This window comes from Bufo gargarizans, chromosome 4, assembly GCF_014858855.1.
Source record: "Bufo gargarizans isolate SCDJY-AF-19 chromosome 4, ASM1485885v1, whole genome shotgun sequence".
Taxonomy (NCBI): Eukaryota; Metazoa; Chordata; class Amphibia; order Anura; family Bufonidae; genus Bufo; species Bufo gargarizans.
The window spans coordinates 67,937,933-67,952,727 of record NC_058083.1 but is presented as its reverse complement, the minus strand read 5'-3'; the positions used below and the strand labels follow the sequence as shown (position 1 = coordinate 67,952,727).

At 43.8% G+C, this 14,795-nt stretch overlaps 1 protein-coding gene across 1 annotated transcript in view; it reads right to left on the bottom strand.

Moving 5' to 3' along the window:
• The window catches only part of NOL10 (nucleolar protein 10), a 108,534-nt gene that overhangs the window by 23,153 nt on the left and 70,586 nt on the right, over nucleotides 1–14,795 (bottom strand). Inside the window, exons 14-19 of the mRNA XM_044288801.1 lie at nucleotides 11,908–12,034; nucleotides 10,144–10,223; nucleotides 9,952–10,050; nucleotides 4,800–4,886; nucleotides 3,506–3,679; nucleotides 1,177–1,424 (exon numbers count right to left, since the gene is read on the bottom strand). Coding sequence (XP_044144736.1) covers nucleotides 1,177–1,424; nucleotides 3,506–3,679; nucleotides 4,800–4,886; nucleotides 9,952–10,050; nucleotides 10,144–10,223; nucleotides 11,908–12,034 — 815 coding nt within the window. The remainder of the gene's footprint in view (nucleotides 1–1,176; nucleotides 1,425–3,505; nucleotides 3,680–4,799; nucleotides 4,887–9,951; nucleotides 10,051–10,143; nucleotides 10,224–11,907; nucleotides 12,035–14,795) is intronic.

Here is a 14,795-nt window from a genome sequence, read left to right as displayed (position 1 = left end):
GTTTAACAACTGTGTTACAACTCAACTGATCTTGTAGCTCCCTTTATCAGGGCGAGGGACTCCAACATGGCCAGAACGGACCATAAAGCTGAATCACAGTGGCCAAAAAGTTAAGATGGTGATGCACCTCAAGACAGAACCATCCCCTATCTAGACGCTCGGTCAGGCATGCATGTGTTCTCAGTACAGAGAGAGGAGTAAGCCACCAGGCACTTGTGGGACACCTCATACATACTATGATGGCTCAGTGGTTAGCACTGGTGCCTTGCAGCACTGGGGTCCTAGGCACGAATCTGACCAAGGACAACATCTGCATGGAGTTTGTATGTTCTCCCCATGCGTGTATGGGTTTCCTCTGAGTACTACTGTTGCCTCCCACACTCCAAAAGACATACTTTGTAGACTGGTAGTCTTATAGTCTAAGTGGACCATTGACCAAATTAAGCCAAACCTTTCAAGTGAAGTACAAATGACTAAACTGAAGAAAACAGAAATAATGCATGACTGACTAAATCAGGGACCCATAACCTCCGGTCGCTGTGAAACTACAGTTCCCAGCTTATCCACCGGCTCGGCTGCTCTTGTAGTGAATGGAGCGTTCTGGGAGTTGTAGTATCAGGACAGCTGGAGGATGGTGATCCCTGGATAGCTCCATAGTGGGAAAAGATTCTCTTTAAATGCAACCAACTGTCCCAGGCTATGAGCTGTGCGCTGCGATTGGCCAGCGCTGCAGCAAGGGACACGCCTAATACAAAAACTCTGCCCAGTACAACAGAGGGAGCTGCAGACACTGGAGCCTATACCGGGCGAACAGAGCGGCGTCCAGACATACTAGCAAGTGCAGCGGGACCCCTGGGCACCGCTCTGCCCACTGATCTAGTTAGTTTTCAGTTTTTAAACTAGTGAAAGGTCCTCTTTAAAGAGGACCTGTTCAACGTGGAGATGCGACCCTGTTACTTCTAATTATATTTAATACAGACTAACAAGATCTAAGTTGAAGCCACAAATCCATGTAAAGGAGCCTTTCATGTGACAGGTTGATGACAATGATACTGTACGTCTGACCAAAAGTGATTAAACCAGGAACATTAGAAGTGCTCTACCAAACATTGTTTATAGCATAGAGGAGGCTACACACCATAGAGGTCAGACCACTCAGGCACGTGTCACACCTACCTCATCATCTTTTGCTTTTTGGCAGCATCCTGGAAACTTCGGAACTCCTCCCCAGCTTTTATCTCATAGAACTGAGGTTTGAGGGACGTCTGATGGTCCTCCTTCTCCCTTTCCTGCCTCTTGGACCTTTCCTCTTGGCGTAAGAGTTTGCGCTGTTTCCTGACCTCTTCGACCCATCCCTTTTCATCATCGGAAGACTCTGAGCTCTCTGCATCACTTGGTTTTCCTTCTGGCTCTTCCTCTTCCTCCTTGGGGACAAAATTAGAAGCAAGTGACAATCAGACAAGACGATAAATGTCTATTTATAAAGCTCAGCAGTGTCATGCAGGACAGACGCTTTACAAAGATTTCCCCGAAAGACAAAGGAGGTGACACCTGTGTTTTTACTAAGAGACGTCTGAAGAGGGATCAAGATGTGTTTATACAAGTCATCTGTCACTGTGAAGGAAATTAACATGGACTCAAACAAAACAGGAAGCAAATAGATGAAAAATCTACATTTCCATGAGTAGATGTTAGAGCTATGGGGCCCTCCAGAAATAGTAGTTAGTGCTACTGTACGGGGCACTCCGGAGACAGGAAAACACTTTATGGGGCCACTGAATACAGCAGAGTAGAGATGAATGGAGCAGAAGCATACACGCATGACTCTTAATTCCAGCAGGGGACAAGGGATGACCAGTCCATAATCGGTGGAGGCCCAAATGGTCTAAAATACACCACACTCTTGTCACCTAAATGATACAATGAACTCCTTGAATTATGATAGAATATAGGCTTCATTAATATCAGGGAATCTCAAGAACTTTTTTTCATAGTAGGCAACATGACCTGTCCATAAATGTAGCTTAAAAATTGGAAATCATTTTGTAATATATGGGCAATATCGCTTGAAGTTGCAGGCCTAAATCATGAGGCTGAGATACTGAAGGCAACATGCCTCCCACGGCATTCTCATGAAGTTATCGGTATATTTCTGAAATGAACCCAAAATTTTTTCAAGATCAAATTACAAAAATGAACACTGTGCTATGATCGGTTGCTATGGGTTTTCTTTTAGACAGTTTCATAAATCTACTTGTACAGATCTGAATCACCTGAACTTAACAAGAGCTACACCTAGCTGGCTTGAATAGTGGCCTATTTATGTATATGTATAGTATATAGGGCATACAAAATCTTTGAATTTATCAATAGTGCATCCTCGGGCTTTGAGCCTGTAACTCGAAGAGATCATACATCTGCATAGGGGAAAATAAATCAAATTTGCGAGCTAGGACAGTCATGCTGAGAATCAATGGTCGCTGATTTTACCAAGAGGACGTGTGCCTCACCACTGGAGGCTTGAAGTAGCCTCGTGTTTCCCTTTGTGCTCACTGGTAGATAGATTACAATGTGGCAATACACCGCAATTATTCCTCCCGTGTGCTCCATACACATAGGTCCATTATTTTGATATTGGCAATTTGTCATTTGTACTATTATTATATACTGTAGTATTTAGCATATTGATCATCCATATTTTGTACACAATATACATATAAGACTATTTCTCAGAACTGCCACAGATTTTTCTCTGGTAAGATTCATTTTTTAAATGTTTTTATTACTGTAATAATAAAGAATTTTGTATTTTTGCACTTTGGGACTCTTTTGTTTGGTTTATGTCTTACTTTTGTGTTCGTGCATTGAACAGGTTGTCCCTCAACAAACATTTATCCCCTACCCACAGGATAGGAGAGTGTCTTATCTGGACTGTGGACCACAAGAACAGGGGTCCTGTGTTCCCCGTCTAAAGATATTAGAGAACCACACTCCACTATCTACTCAAGTCCCATAGAGTTGAATGGAGCGGCACTGAGCATGTGCAACCACCAATGCATTCAAACAGGGGCACATGGAGCTCCCCGTTGTTGTGATTGGCAAGAGCCTCAGCAGTCAGACCCCTGTGGAGAAGAGATTATCGCTTGTTGTGGGACAACCCCTTTACATTTCCCTACAAATATATGACACATTTTCAACACACAACATGCACTTAAAACTCATTGGAATCCCACTAAAGGGCTTATGCATGAATGGAGTGATCACACATGCCCGAACATCCGCTTTACAGGGTACAGTCAGTCTTTGTCCGATCGTGGGGCTACTGCAGTGTACTCACATCATGTGAGTACACTGCAATAGCCAAGCGATCAGATAGTAACCGACTGTATCATAACTTCCTATGATACAGTTGGTTCAGGTCAGGGGAGATGCAGGTTTCCCGGGCTAATCACGGTTGTGTGCATGAGCCCTAACAGCTCGCATCAGTGGTTTGCCATCACCGTACCTTCTCGTTGGTCTGCAGCATCTCCATCGCCTTTAACTTCTTCTTTCTCTTCTCAACGACTTTAGACACCAATGGGTTGAGCAGCCTGAACTCCTCAGTCCGTTCATCCACCTGGTAGTCAGGATTCTCAAACATGACTTTAAATCGGTCGTCAGAGAGAAGATTGGGCATTTTCTGTAGAAGAAAACGTCAAACATGTTAATGTTTAGGCTCTCAAATTGCATTAATAAAAAAATAAATAAAAATAAATGATTTGCAGCACCTTGCCTGATCCCAGATAATAGGACGTGGTTGTGAGGAACCCCTCTTTATGCAGTCGCAAAAGAGCAACTCCCACCCTGGCGGACTCAGCTCAGACATGTAATAAGTTGGATAAGCACCAAGCAGGGGCGGACTGGCCATAGACCTTACAGGGAAATTTTCCCGTCGGCCGATGCCCAGGGGGCTGTCTGGACCCTTCTCATGGCCAGCTAGTGGAAGTTTTTGGGGACGTATTTTGTGCTAGTGGTGGCAGTATTTGAACTGTGGTATTTGGCTCTGTTGGGGTGGTATAATGTGCCACAATATGGTATTCCTGGCCCTGCCTTCCATCAATTCGGCCAGACTACAAAACGGGGCCACTTTCAGTATTTTTTCAGGGCCACTTTAAAGGTCCCAGTCTGCCCCTGGCACCAAGTACATCAGATAACAGCTGATCCCTGTGGCTTCCAAGAGTTGGAATTGCAACTATCAGTGGATAAAACAACCCTTTTAACAATGCTGCCGGTTCCAACTGGTGACCTTGCACACTGCCTAGGAGTTAGGCCATGATCCTATAATGGTATACCTTTGTTGCTGCACTGCATTCTGACAAAGATTTCCCAGCATCAGGCTGCTGCAAAGTATCTTATGTAAAGTCCACAAACTCCCACAATGCAAACACTGAACAAGAAGGAAGTGCTGGGAGTGTTCAGCATGAATTTGAGGAATGCAGTTACGAATGAAAAGGGTTCAAAACACCTGCCTTTACTGAGCAGTATTAGTATGCAGTGTTCAAATGATAACCCAGCAATATTCTAATACATAGTGAAAACTTTTTGAGACGACCACCCAAAAAAATGCGTTGAAGAGTGGTCTTCTGGGGGCGATCTTCTCAAACAAGATGGCTGGTATGCATAATATATGCATCTGGGGATGGCCTTCTCAAAGAGATTGTCTCTAACAACCAAAGCTCAAGCATCTCGAGCTTCCACCTACAATGACCGGCTCCACCCTGCGGTTGAGTGTACTTAACCAGGAATGACTCATATCTTACCTTTTGCTTTTTCTTCTGTAAGGGACGCTCCCCATCTTCCTCTTCAAGCAGTTTGAGTGCAAGCTCCTTGTTCACCTTTGGTAGTTTCTACAGAGGAGACAGAAGGTTCATGCTGAATAATCTACTCAAGTATTTTATAGCGAGTGGCTGAGGAAACATCCAAAGATGCTTCAGGAACCAGTCACTGAATCATAAATGCACCACGTACTCATAGTGCAACATTTCAAACTTTTGCTTGAGAAAACTAAAACATGAGCCTAGGAGCTCACCATTTAGTAAACTTTTCTGCACCCAAGTCATGTTAAGTCTGTTTTCTCCCAAATCTCAGAATTCACATCAATACAGAGCCATATATGAGCTGTTCTCTCTCCTCGCTTTAGGAATTGATGGGGGGTCTTAGAACTCAGGCCTCCACCGATCAAAACCTTTGATATGTCTCCATATGACATATCAAAATTGTTATGAAAACTCAGTGACCCCATCGTTGATGGAACCACAAATGAATTCCACACACACTTGGGATTAAAGCTGTAGACCACTTCTTACAAACTCACGGGTGTCAGTGCCGTGCCCACATCGTTTTTGTTCTCCGCCTTTTGGAATTTACTTTGACCAAAAATGTCTTCTTGTTTAATAATAAACTTTACCACCAGCTCAGGGGCACCGCGATGGGGAGTCTGTGTGCCCCATCGTATGCAAATCTGTTCCTGGGCTGGTGGGAGAAGACAATAGTCCTTGTGGAAGAGCGGATGAATGTCACTGATCCTATAGGGCTGTGGGCACAGTACATAGATGACATCTTCATCATCTGGAATGGTAACAGAATGAGCTTTGAATCCTTTGCAAAGGACCTGAATGACAAATCGTATTGGCCTACATTTTACATGTGAATCGGACGAGGTGTCCCTACCTTTCCTAGATGTACTGATAACCAGGAATGGGAGGGGTGAGTTGGACACTAATTCCCTTCTGAGGTGAGAGAGTGGACATCCACTCCCACTCAGAAGAGGAATCCCCAAAGGATATCCCCTTAGGAGGAACTGCTCTACTAAACAGGAATTTTTTTTGCAGGCCTCCGATTTACGTCAGAGATTTTTGCAGCGTGGGTATCCGGACAAAGTCCTTAGATCCACATTTAGGCAAGCATTACAAGAGGAGAGATCCACTCTCCTTACCCCTAGATCAGCGGGGAATCAAGATGTAAAGTTGATTTGTCTTATCACTACATATGATAAGGCGGCGGCACAGATACGGGAGGTTGTGAACCAACATTGGGAAATACTATGGACCCTGATTTGAAAGAGGTTATAGGTGATCATCCACACATTACTTACCGTTGTGGTAGGAGCCTACAAGACAGATTGGTACACAGTGAATTTGCATCACTAGCTCCTTTGGGCAGCTCTTAGTTACAAGCGTGTACTAAGGGTTGTTGTAGGTGCAGTGGTTGCATAGCATGTAAACATATTCAGACTGGTAAGACTTTTAAAAGTAACATCACTGGGAGAGAATATGCCATTCGTCACTACATCAATTGTAAAACATGAGGGGTTATTTACAGTCTCATATGCGAATGCGGCAAAGAATATATTGGCATTCGCGAATTTCGCAGAAGAGCAGGTGAACATCTCAATGATATTGCCAATATGAAGGACACACCTGAAGCTAAACATGTTGTTAACTGCCTTCATAATGGCAGGGCCCATGTGTTACTTATGGGCATCGATACAGTTATTCCACCTAGAAGGGTTGGTAATTGCGACAGATATTCTTCAGAGAGAGGCCTGTTGGATCTACCATCTTAAATCTACAGCACCACTGGGACTTAATGAGCAGCTCAGCTTTAGCTTAGGGTCTAACCCTCAATGTTGAATATCAGATTGTGAGGAGTGATATTCTCCTTATTCTGTCCAATCTCACCCCTTTTATATCTATAATTAATTCCCCTGCATGTTTTAGAATCTCTCCCTGCCTTTTTAGTCTTTTTGTTTGTTCTTATTTTTGCCGAGATGTGTCTCCTCAGCCCTATGAGTAAGCAAATGTGGTTTGTGCACTGCTTAACAAGCTCCTTTGTTCTTTTCTCTTTTGTGGAATACTGCCAGGCATTTTTCACTTATGCCCACTCGCAGCAATCGGGGCGCCACTGGGCTTATCCGGGCGTCCCAGTTGCCAGGCATCAGGCCTGCCTTCCCAATTGTTGAGGCTCCACACCACGTGACCAGCGCTACATTCCACGGGACGCTGCACTCTCCAGCGCTGCGTACTTTGTGACCCGGCGCGTAGGTCACATGTTCCCTGTAAACGATCGTATGGGCAGTCCCCGTGACTAGGCGCAGGACGCGGTCTTTTAAATTGCTACACCGGACGCCAGATCCGGCGTATAGACAAACAGCTTTTGCCCACTGGCGGGCAAGAATGAAATTGCTAGACTGTAGCCCTTACCTACTGTAGGGCATAATTGTTTAGGGAATTATCATTTTTTCCTCCTTCTTTGGTCTACTGAGCCCAAGGGAGGTTTGCGGGTTATTTTTTTCCTCCCCCTCAGTTTATTTATGCATGCTTTTGACTCACTAACTTTGCCAGCTTTATACCATTTGTAATCAATTTGTAATCAATTTTTGAAGGATACCCTTGTTTGTTTCCACTGACGAGTTATTTAACGAAACGTGGCACGACGGGAACCATTTTATATAGTCTACTAGGGATATTGCCCGGGTATAGGGTTAGGTATCCGGACGGGGTTGCCCCTTTCGGGGCGAGTGTTCTGTATACATAGGCAGGGCATTCTTAGTTCCCTCCTTTTAATTAGGGTCTTCCATGGTTAGTTGTTCCTGCTACCCTATCTTTACAAGAGGTTAAGAGTCACCTGGTTGTAGGTCTGCATCGTATCCATTGAAGCATACTAAGGCGCTGTAAGAACTTCTTGAAACTCTCCAATAACCATTAAAACATGTGTCCATTTTGTATCTATCGAAGCACATCAAGGCGTTTTAAGATTGGGGAGATCATTCCAATTTTTCTCTACTGTGTTTAATGGGCCTTGACATGCCCCATGGTTTTGTTACAATTTAGGGGGCTGTATAGTATGCCATTTGAATTGAATTTTGTGTTTGTATGTCTTTCTGGTGCAGTACATCTATTTTATTTATTACAAGTAAAAGTTACGTTTTATCTCCCTTTGCCCCCTCAGTGATTTGGGTTCGTTCTAATTGATTTTGGGATTTCTATGAGACGTTATACGTACTTTTCTATCAGTGTTTACACAAATGAATTAGAAACTCTCACGCTTAAAGAGGTTGGCCACTTTCTCACTACTATTGACAAACATGTATGTAAGATGATTATGTGGCACTTACTAATATAGCCTTTGTTGAAATGTTGTGCCTCTTTTTATATTTTCCTTGTTTGCATAGTCTTTTGTGCTGTCCATACAGAGGTCCTGTGACCAGACATCACTCATCCTCCTCCATTCTAACACACTGCACAGAACTCCCAACAGTGCAATGTATTTAAATGGAGGAGACGTCACATGATCCTCCATCAGCGGCCATCTTATGGACAGGACCTCTGTGTGGACAGCACAAAAGACTTCATAAACAAAGGAAACATACCTTAGAAAATACAGAAACTAGTGAAAAATTTCAACAAAGGCTATATTAGTAAGTGCCATATAATCAGCGTACATACACATTGGTCGACAGTAATAAGAAACTGGGACACCAAAACATACACACCTTCTCCCCCTGAAGAAGCTTTACGTGAAACGCGCGTTGGGGTTCCGGTTCACCACTCAGGTACTTATGCCATGGCTCCATTGTGGTCAGCTCAGTTGTAGTTATCCAGGTTCTATGTATGGTTGCACTTTGCACTTTATACCTTTTGTACTATTTTGGATCTCCATTCTGGTTTGTTAACCGTGGCTTGGCTTTAATATTTTTTAGATATCCGGTTTATGTTATTTATTATGCTATTTCCATGATTTAATTAGTCTGGATATTTATAATTATATGTACATGCCTATACACTAGTGGTGCCGTGTATACATTTCTTCCAGTGTGTTCTATACCCACCACAATACTATCCCTTATCTGAATTTTATCATATATTGTCTCGTGTTGAGACCTCAATAAAGTTTATATTTATTTATCTATTTGTGCCAGCCTTTTCCCTTTTTTGGTGTCCTACTTTGCGTGCAGGTTCGGCACGGGTACTCACTGGCCAACCCCTTTAACCATAATGGACAATGACAAATATCACCTCCCAAATTGAAGAAATGCAGAACGTATGAAAATATGGAGGTATTAAAGGGGTATGCCGGTTATGTTAAATTATCCCCTATCCACAGAATAGGGGATAACTACTAGACTGGTGAGAGTCCTACCTCTGGGACCCTCACTGATCATAAGAACGCGGTCCCTGTACTGAGATAAGTGATAATTTAACATAACTGGAATACCCCTTTAAGGAGTCTCTTATGCCAACAGAGAAAAGAAGACATTTCCCACGGCTTCATTGCAGCTTTCTTTCAGATACTGGACTAGTTTGTAGACATGAGGGCAGAATACAAGCTGCTACTTGCGTTCAGCAGTCAGACTCCCACAGTAATGGCAGGGAATTACTTTTCTGTGCAGCTTCAATACTCTAAAAATCACACTATTCATATAAGGGCTCATGCACACTAATGTGCGCCACCCATGCATTGCATTGGGGACCGCAAATTGCGGTCCCCAATGCGTGGGCACTGTTCGTATGGCCTGCACTTATGGGATGCAGACCCATTTAACTTTGAACGAGTCCGCCATTCGTCCACACCGCAAAAAAAAATAAAATAGAGCATGTTCTATGTTTTTGCAGTTCGGAGACACGGACTGAAATGCCATTGAAACGCTCTGTACCGCTTCCATGGCCTTCTGCTCCATACATTCCGGAGTGCAGACCCATTCAAGTGAATATGTCCATATCAGTGATACGGTGCGCACACGGCTAGTGTCTGTATTGCGTGCCTGCTCATGTACATGAGCCTTAAGGGAGTAGTTCTGGTAATAAGGCATTGATGTATAGGCTCCCTCAAAAAAAAAAAAAAAATCTAACCTATGCTCAGAAAGCAATTTGCAGCAAAATCTAATTTACTGTACCAGTCTGCATATCTCACCTTAATCTGAACGCGCTGAGCTCGGGTCTCCTCAATCTTTTGCCTTATCTTCTCCCTCCTGTATTCTTCATAGGCAAATGGATTGACCATCGCTTTCACCTGTGGTCAGGATACAACAGATTATTATTATCCAGGACTGTGTTACGTTTGGCCGATATCAATAGACGTTCTACATGTCAAAGAATCAATCACCTTATGGTACAGCCGTATATCAATAAAATAGCCATGCATGTAAGCCCGGAGCATGGGTGATCCAATGAGATGGGACAGCCCTGAAAGGACAAAAACGTAGCATTATGTATGCGATTTAAAGAAACACGTCCCCTTAAAATAATAATATTCAGCTGTTCTTTTGTTAGGAATCTGGGTGGCAGCCAACCGAGCTGTAATTGCCGCTTCCCTGGGTGTTAGCTTCCAGCTTTCCTATATTTCCAAATGGTAAATACAGCACAGGGTGGGGCACAATGCATAATTAGACCGGTTTACCATTCAGGACTCAAGAAAAAAGGAGTCACAACTGGTAACTATGTCGGATGCCAAGATGTTTGAGACTCTAATATCAGAGTCCCATGAGGACAACACCTGTCCATACCACCTACAGTAGAAGATAGAAGATGGGGTTCCCTGCTCAGTATTTTACTTACCGACATATTCTGCAGTGCTTTGCCGTCATCCTCATCATTTTCTGGTCCCAGTGGAGATTACAATTTAGATTCCCTACCAATGTGTCTTTGGAGTGTGAGGGGAAAACCAAAGCAAAGCTGAGGAGAACATACAAACTCCATGTAGATTTTGGCTTTGAACCTAGGACCCCAGCTTTGGTACCAGAGCTAACCACTGAGGGCCACCAACAAGCAGTGGTTCAATCTTTGGTTTATTTGGGTCGTTCATCTATTACATGGATAGCCAATGATCTGAATGGCTGTCATGAAATACTAGATGACCCCATAGGGACTGCTCATTCTTCAAACTCAGCTGTCTGGGATCTCAGGAGCAGAGCCGATCGATCAGCCGCCTGCCATGACCACGCTTATATTAAAATGGTTGAGACGATTATGTAGAATTTTTTTTGTGCTGGCGATCTGCTTTAGAAATAAAATATCTATGATCGTGGTCACAAAAGATAATTAAAGGAGTTGTCAGACTAAATGTGAGGAGAATATAACACTAAACATTCTCACCACTCAAAGAGGACATGTCTGTTGTAGTAACTACTTGCATCCCCATGTAATAATTCTGGAGCCTCTATTCTTAGGGCTCTGATGTTCCATTCCTTTGTAATTTCTACTACAAGTTATGAATCAGCAGGTTGCAGTATAGGTAGAGATGGGTGTTACCAGTTAGGGGTGTGTCCCTGCACAGTCTGTCACCAGCAGCACTGATTGGACAGAGTTAGACACACCCGCTACTGGTAACACCCAGCAGTACCTTTACTGCAGACTGCTGCCAATTTATTTGTAAACTTCTAGCAGGAGTAATACAGGAACGGCACAACAGAGACATAAGAATAGATGCTCCAGAACTGGTATTAAAATGGGGAATGCAAGTAGGTACTAAAACACACATGTCAGGAAAGGCGAGGGGTCCTCTTTAATCCCTCTTCGTTTCCAACATTGCTGCTTACAGGCTTCAACAGTGACAGCCATATACAGCACATGACCTCAGTAGCCAATCACTGGCCTCAGTGGTATACAGCACAACACCTCTGAGGGCCGTGATGGGCTGTGCAGTTATGTGCTATATACAGCTACCTCATCACTGCAGCCTATAAACAAACTGGAGGTGAAGACTGGAGCGGCAATGCTAGAAACAGAGTGGCGATAAATGGTGGGTATATGTTGTTATTATTTTAACACATTTAGGTGGTGGTGGTATTAAAAAAAAGAAATATAATAAAATCAGAAAACAAAGAAGGAATCATACAGTTAGTCATGCAATCTATATAGCATTACTCACCAAGTTCATCCAGATCATTCTTGGTGACAAACTTGTAGTCGTCATAGACTGTGCTTTCAGGATTTTCTTCCAACTCCTCAGTCAGGTTGTCCAAGAATGAGCACCACCTGGGAGCAGGACCCAGTGCCTGAAACCATAGAAATGCACTTATTGCAAACACACTCTTGCATCCAGATACAGAGCATACAACGTGAAACAAGAATGTGCATATTCATGGATGAAAAGCTCCATCAGCACTGGAAACATTCCCATTATCATAGAATTCACTGCAACCCATCACATAAAAGACCAAAACAGAAGTCACCAACATGGTGCTTTTCAGATGATGACTGACCGGGCATCCTGAGAGTTGTAGTTTCATAACAGCTGAAGTGCCACAGGTTGGTGACCACTGTGCTAAAGTATAGAGGTCTTTCAACGACAGATATACCCACTTGGGAAACAACCAGATGTCTATCAAGGGTGGTCAAGACCTTGCACTCTTCCAGACATCAGTACTAACAGATTTTCTAAATGATAAGATGAATACATACTGCCTGACTGTCCCGTTTTCAAAAACAATTGTCCTGTGAAACTGATCCCAAGTGGGAAGCTTATGCACTTATACAGAAATGTGGGCGCCCCTGGGAAATTTTATAGGTAATCCTGTGTGGTCCAGGGAGGTAATGAACAGGTAATGATTTAAAATGGCCACCACCAACCTATCCTAGAAAGTGAGCAGGAATGACTGCCTTCACTACAACTGCTCTACAATAGATGGTAATGAGACAATCCTGCCTACAAAATGCTGTCATGGCTGAGCAGCCTGACAGGAACCCTCACCAATGTGTAGCATAAGCAAGTGCCAGAGAATAATATGTAGTGAGCCCCCAACCCCCCACCCCCGCAAATGGAGACAACCAGGCCTACTCACATTCTAGGACAAGTTTCTGGCGGACATTTCAAATCATTCCTGGGGGTCCACTTTAAATGGTGTCCCCCCGAATGAAGATGCATAGGTTGGGAAATAAGCAAGTATACGAGCAATGGATCAAAGATGTAATAATCAAACAAAAATAATCAGTGACTACAATTGTTCTGTTAAGGTATGAAAACAGTTGGTCTCCACTAATTAAACATGGTCTGATCATGAACAGTGATTGCCAGTTTGCAGTGTTCGCCAACGAATACATGCGGGCTACCATCTTTAGTAAGGTTAGACTCCCCCGTCCGGCGATGCACAGGTAAGCCCTTACCTGTCCCTGTGCTGCGAGCCGGTCTGAAATCAAATGCGGTCACCGGGAGCAGGCAGTTCCGAGAACAGCCGCCGGGGGCCTTCATCGGGCTGTTCTCTGAACTGCCTGCTCCCGGTGACAGCATTTGAATTCAGACCGGCTCGCGGCACAGGTAAGGGCTTACCTGTGCATCGCCGGACGGGTGAGTCTAACCTTACTAAAGATGACAGCCCGCATGTGTTCATTGGCCAACACTGCAAACAGACCATCACTGATCATGAATAAGATTGAAATTTAGGTTGGGAGCAAATCTGTCTATGGCAGAATCTGGCTTCTGAAGAATCATTTGTGAAACCTGAGTTGGGCGGTCCCTGTGCATGAGCCAGGATTTTTACCGATTTGCATCTATGGATTTTAAACGCAGAGTAAATAAAATGTGTGCCTGGGATCAATATCGGGACAGTGTTTCACTATTGGAGGTTGTGATCCTGTTTCCCTAATATACAAATTTAAGGACTGAATCCCAGAGAAAAAGGGGTGGACCGGCTATGATAAAAAGTGCACGAGGAAGAATGTCATCACCCCAGAAAACAGTGGACTGTGGTTTCGACAGGTGAGAGATTTATTGGACTTTTAATATTATGACTGGTTTTACGAGCAGCTCTCACCTTTTTGTGTTTTACTACATTGAATTTCCCTCGCACACAAACGCCATATGACCGGGGTATGTACATAGACTGACTGCCGCTGGCTGTTAGCTGTATAAAGAAGACAAGCATGCAGCTAGCAATCTCATCTTCACCCTGGACTCGTTGCTGTGTTATTGACCACCTGGCGCAGCATACAGAATGCCTCCCTCTGTATACCGCAGGCGAGCAAAATCATCAGAGGATAAAAAAAAAATAGCAAAAAAAAAACTACTTGCTTTTTCTATCCCCTGTGGTCCCTCTCCCACTGCAGTTAATATATGGCCTCACTGGTCATGTGCCGTATGACTGGCATACTGCTCGGCTACGGGAGCCATGATGCCAATAGTATGGCACATGATCACAGATTGGCTGCAGCAGTCACTTGTCAACTGCTTGTAAGTTAAGACCAGGGAAACCACCTGTTCGCCTGCAATGGTTTTGTTGTTTTAGAGGATCTACAGCAGTTTTTAATTTTTCTAGAAACCAGATAACCCCTAATATTCTTACAATGTCTACTGTCTATGGACCTTTAGGCCGCATTTACATGCGGTCAAAACTCCACCCGCCAACAGCACCCAATAGCTACAAGATCTTGCAGGTAAAGTCAAGGTCCTACCTTCTAAACAGTGCAGCCATTGGCCACTGCAGGTGGGTGTATCCTCATCCGCTGTGGAGCACACGAGGTATTAATGAATAGAACTAAAGGTTACAACACACCAGTCTGTCAACTAGGGATGAACGAATCGACTTCAGATGAAGCACCCAAAGTCAATTTGCATAAAACTTTGTTTCAATACTGTATGGAGCGAGCACTGACAAACCAGGCACAATGTCTTGTAGGACTAGCTCAGCTGAATGTAAGGATACCGTTCACTTAGAGATATCTCATTCTGGAAAAAAAATACTTTTGAGCAGTTAAGTGCACTGAAGGCGGGCCCAAAACACTGTGCACCCACCTTTGCTCTTCCTGCTTCCTCTGCCAGCT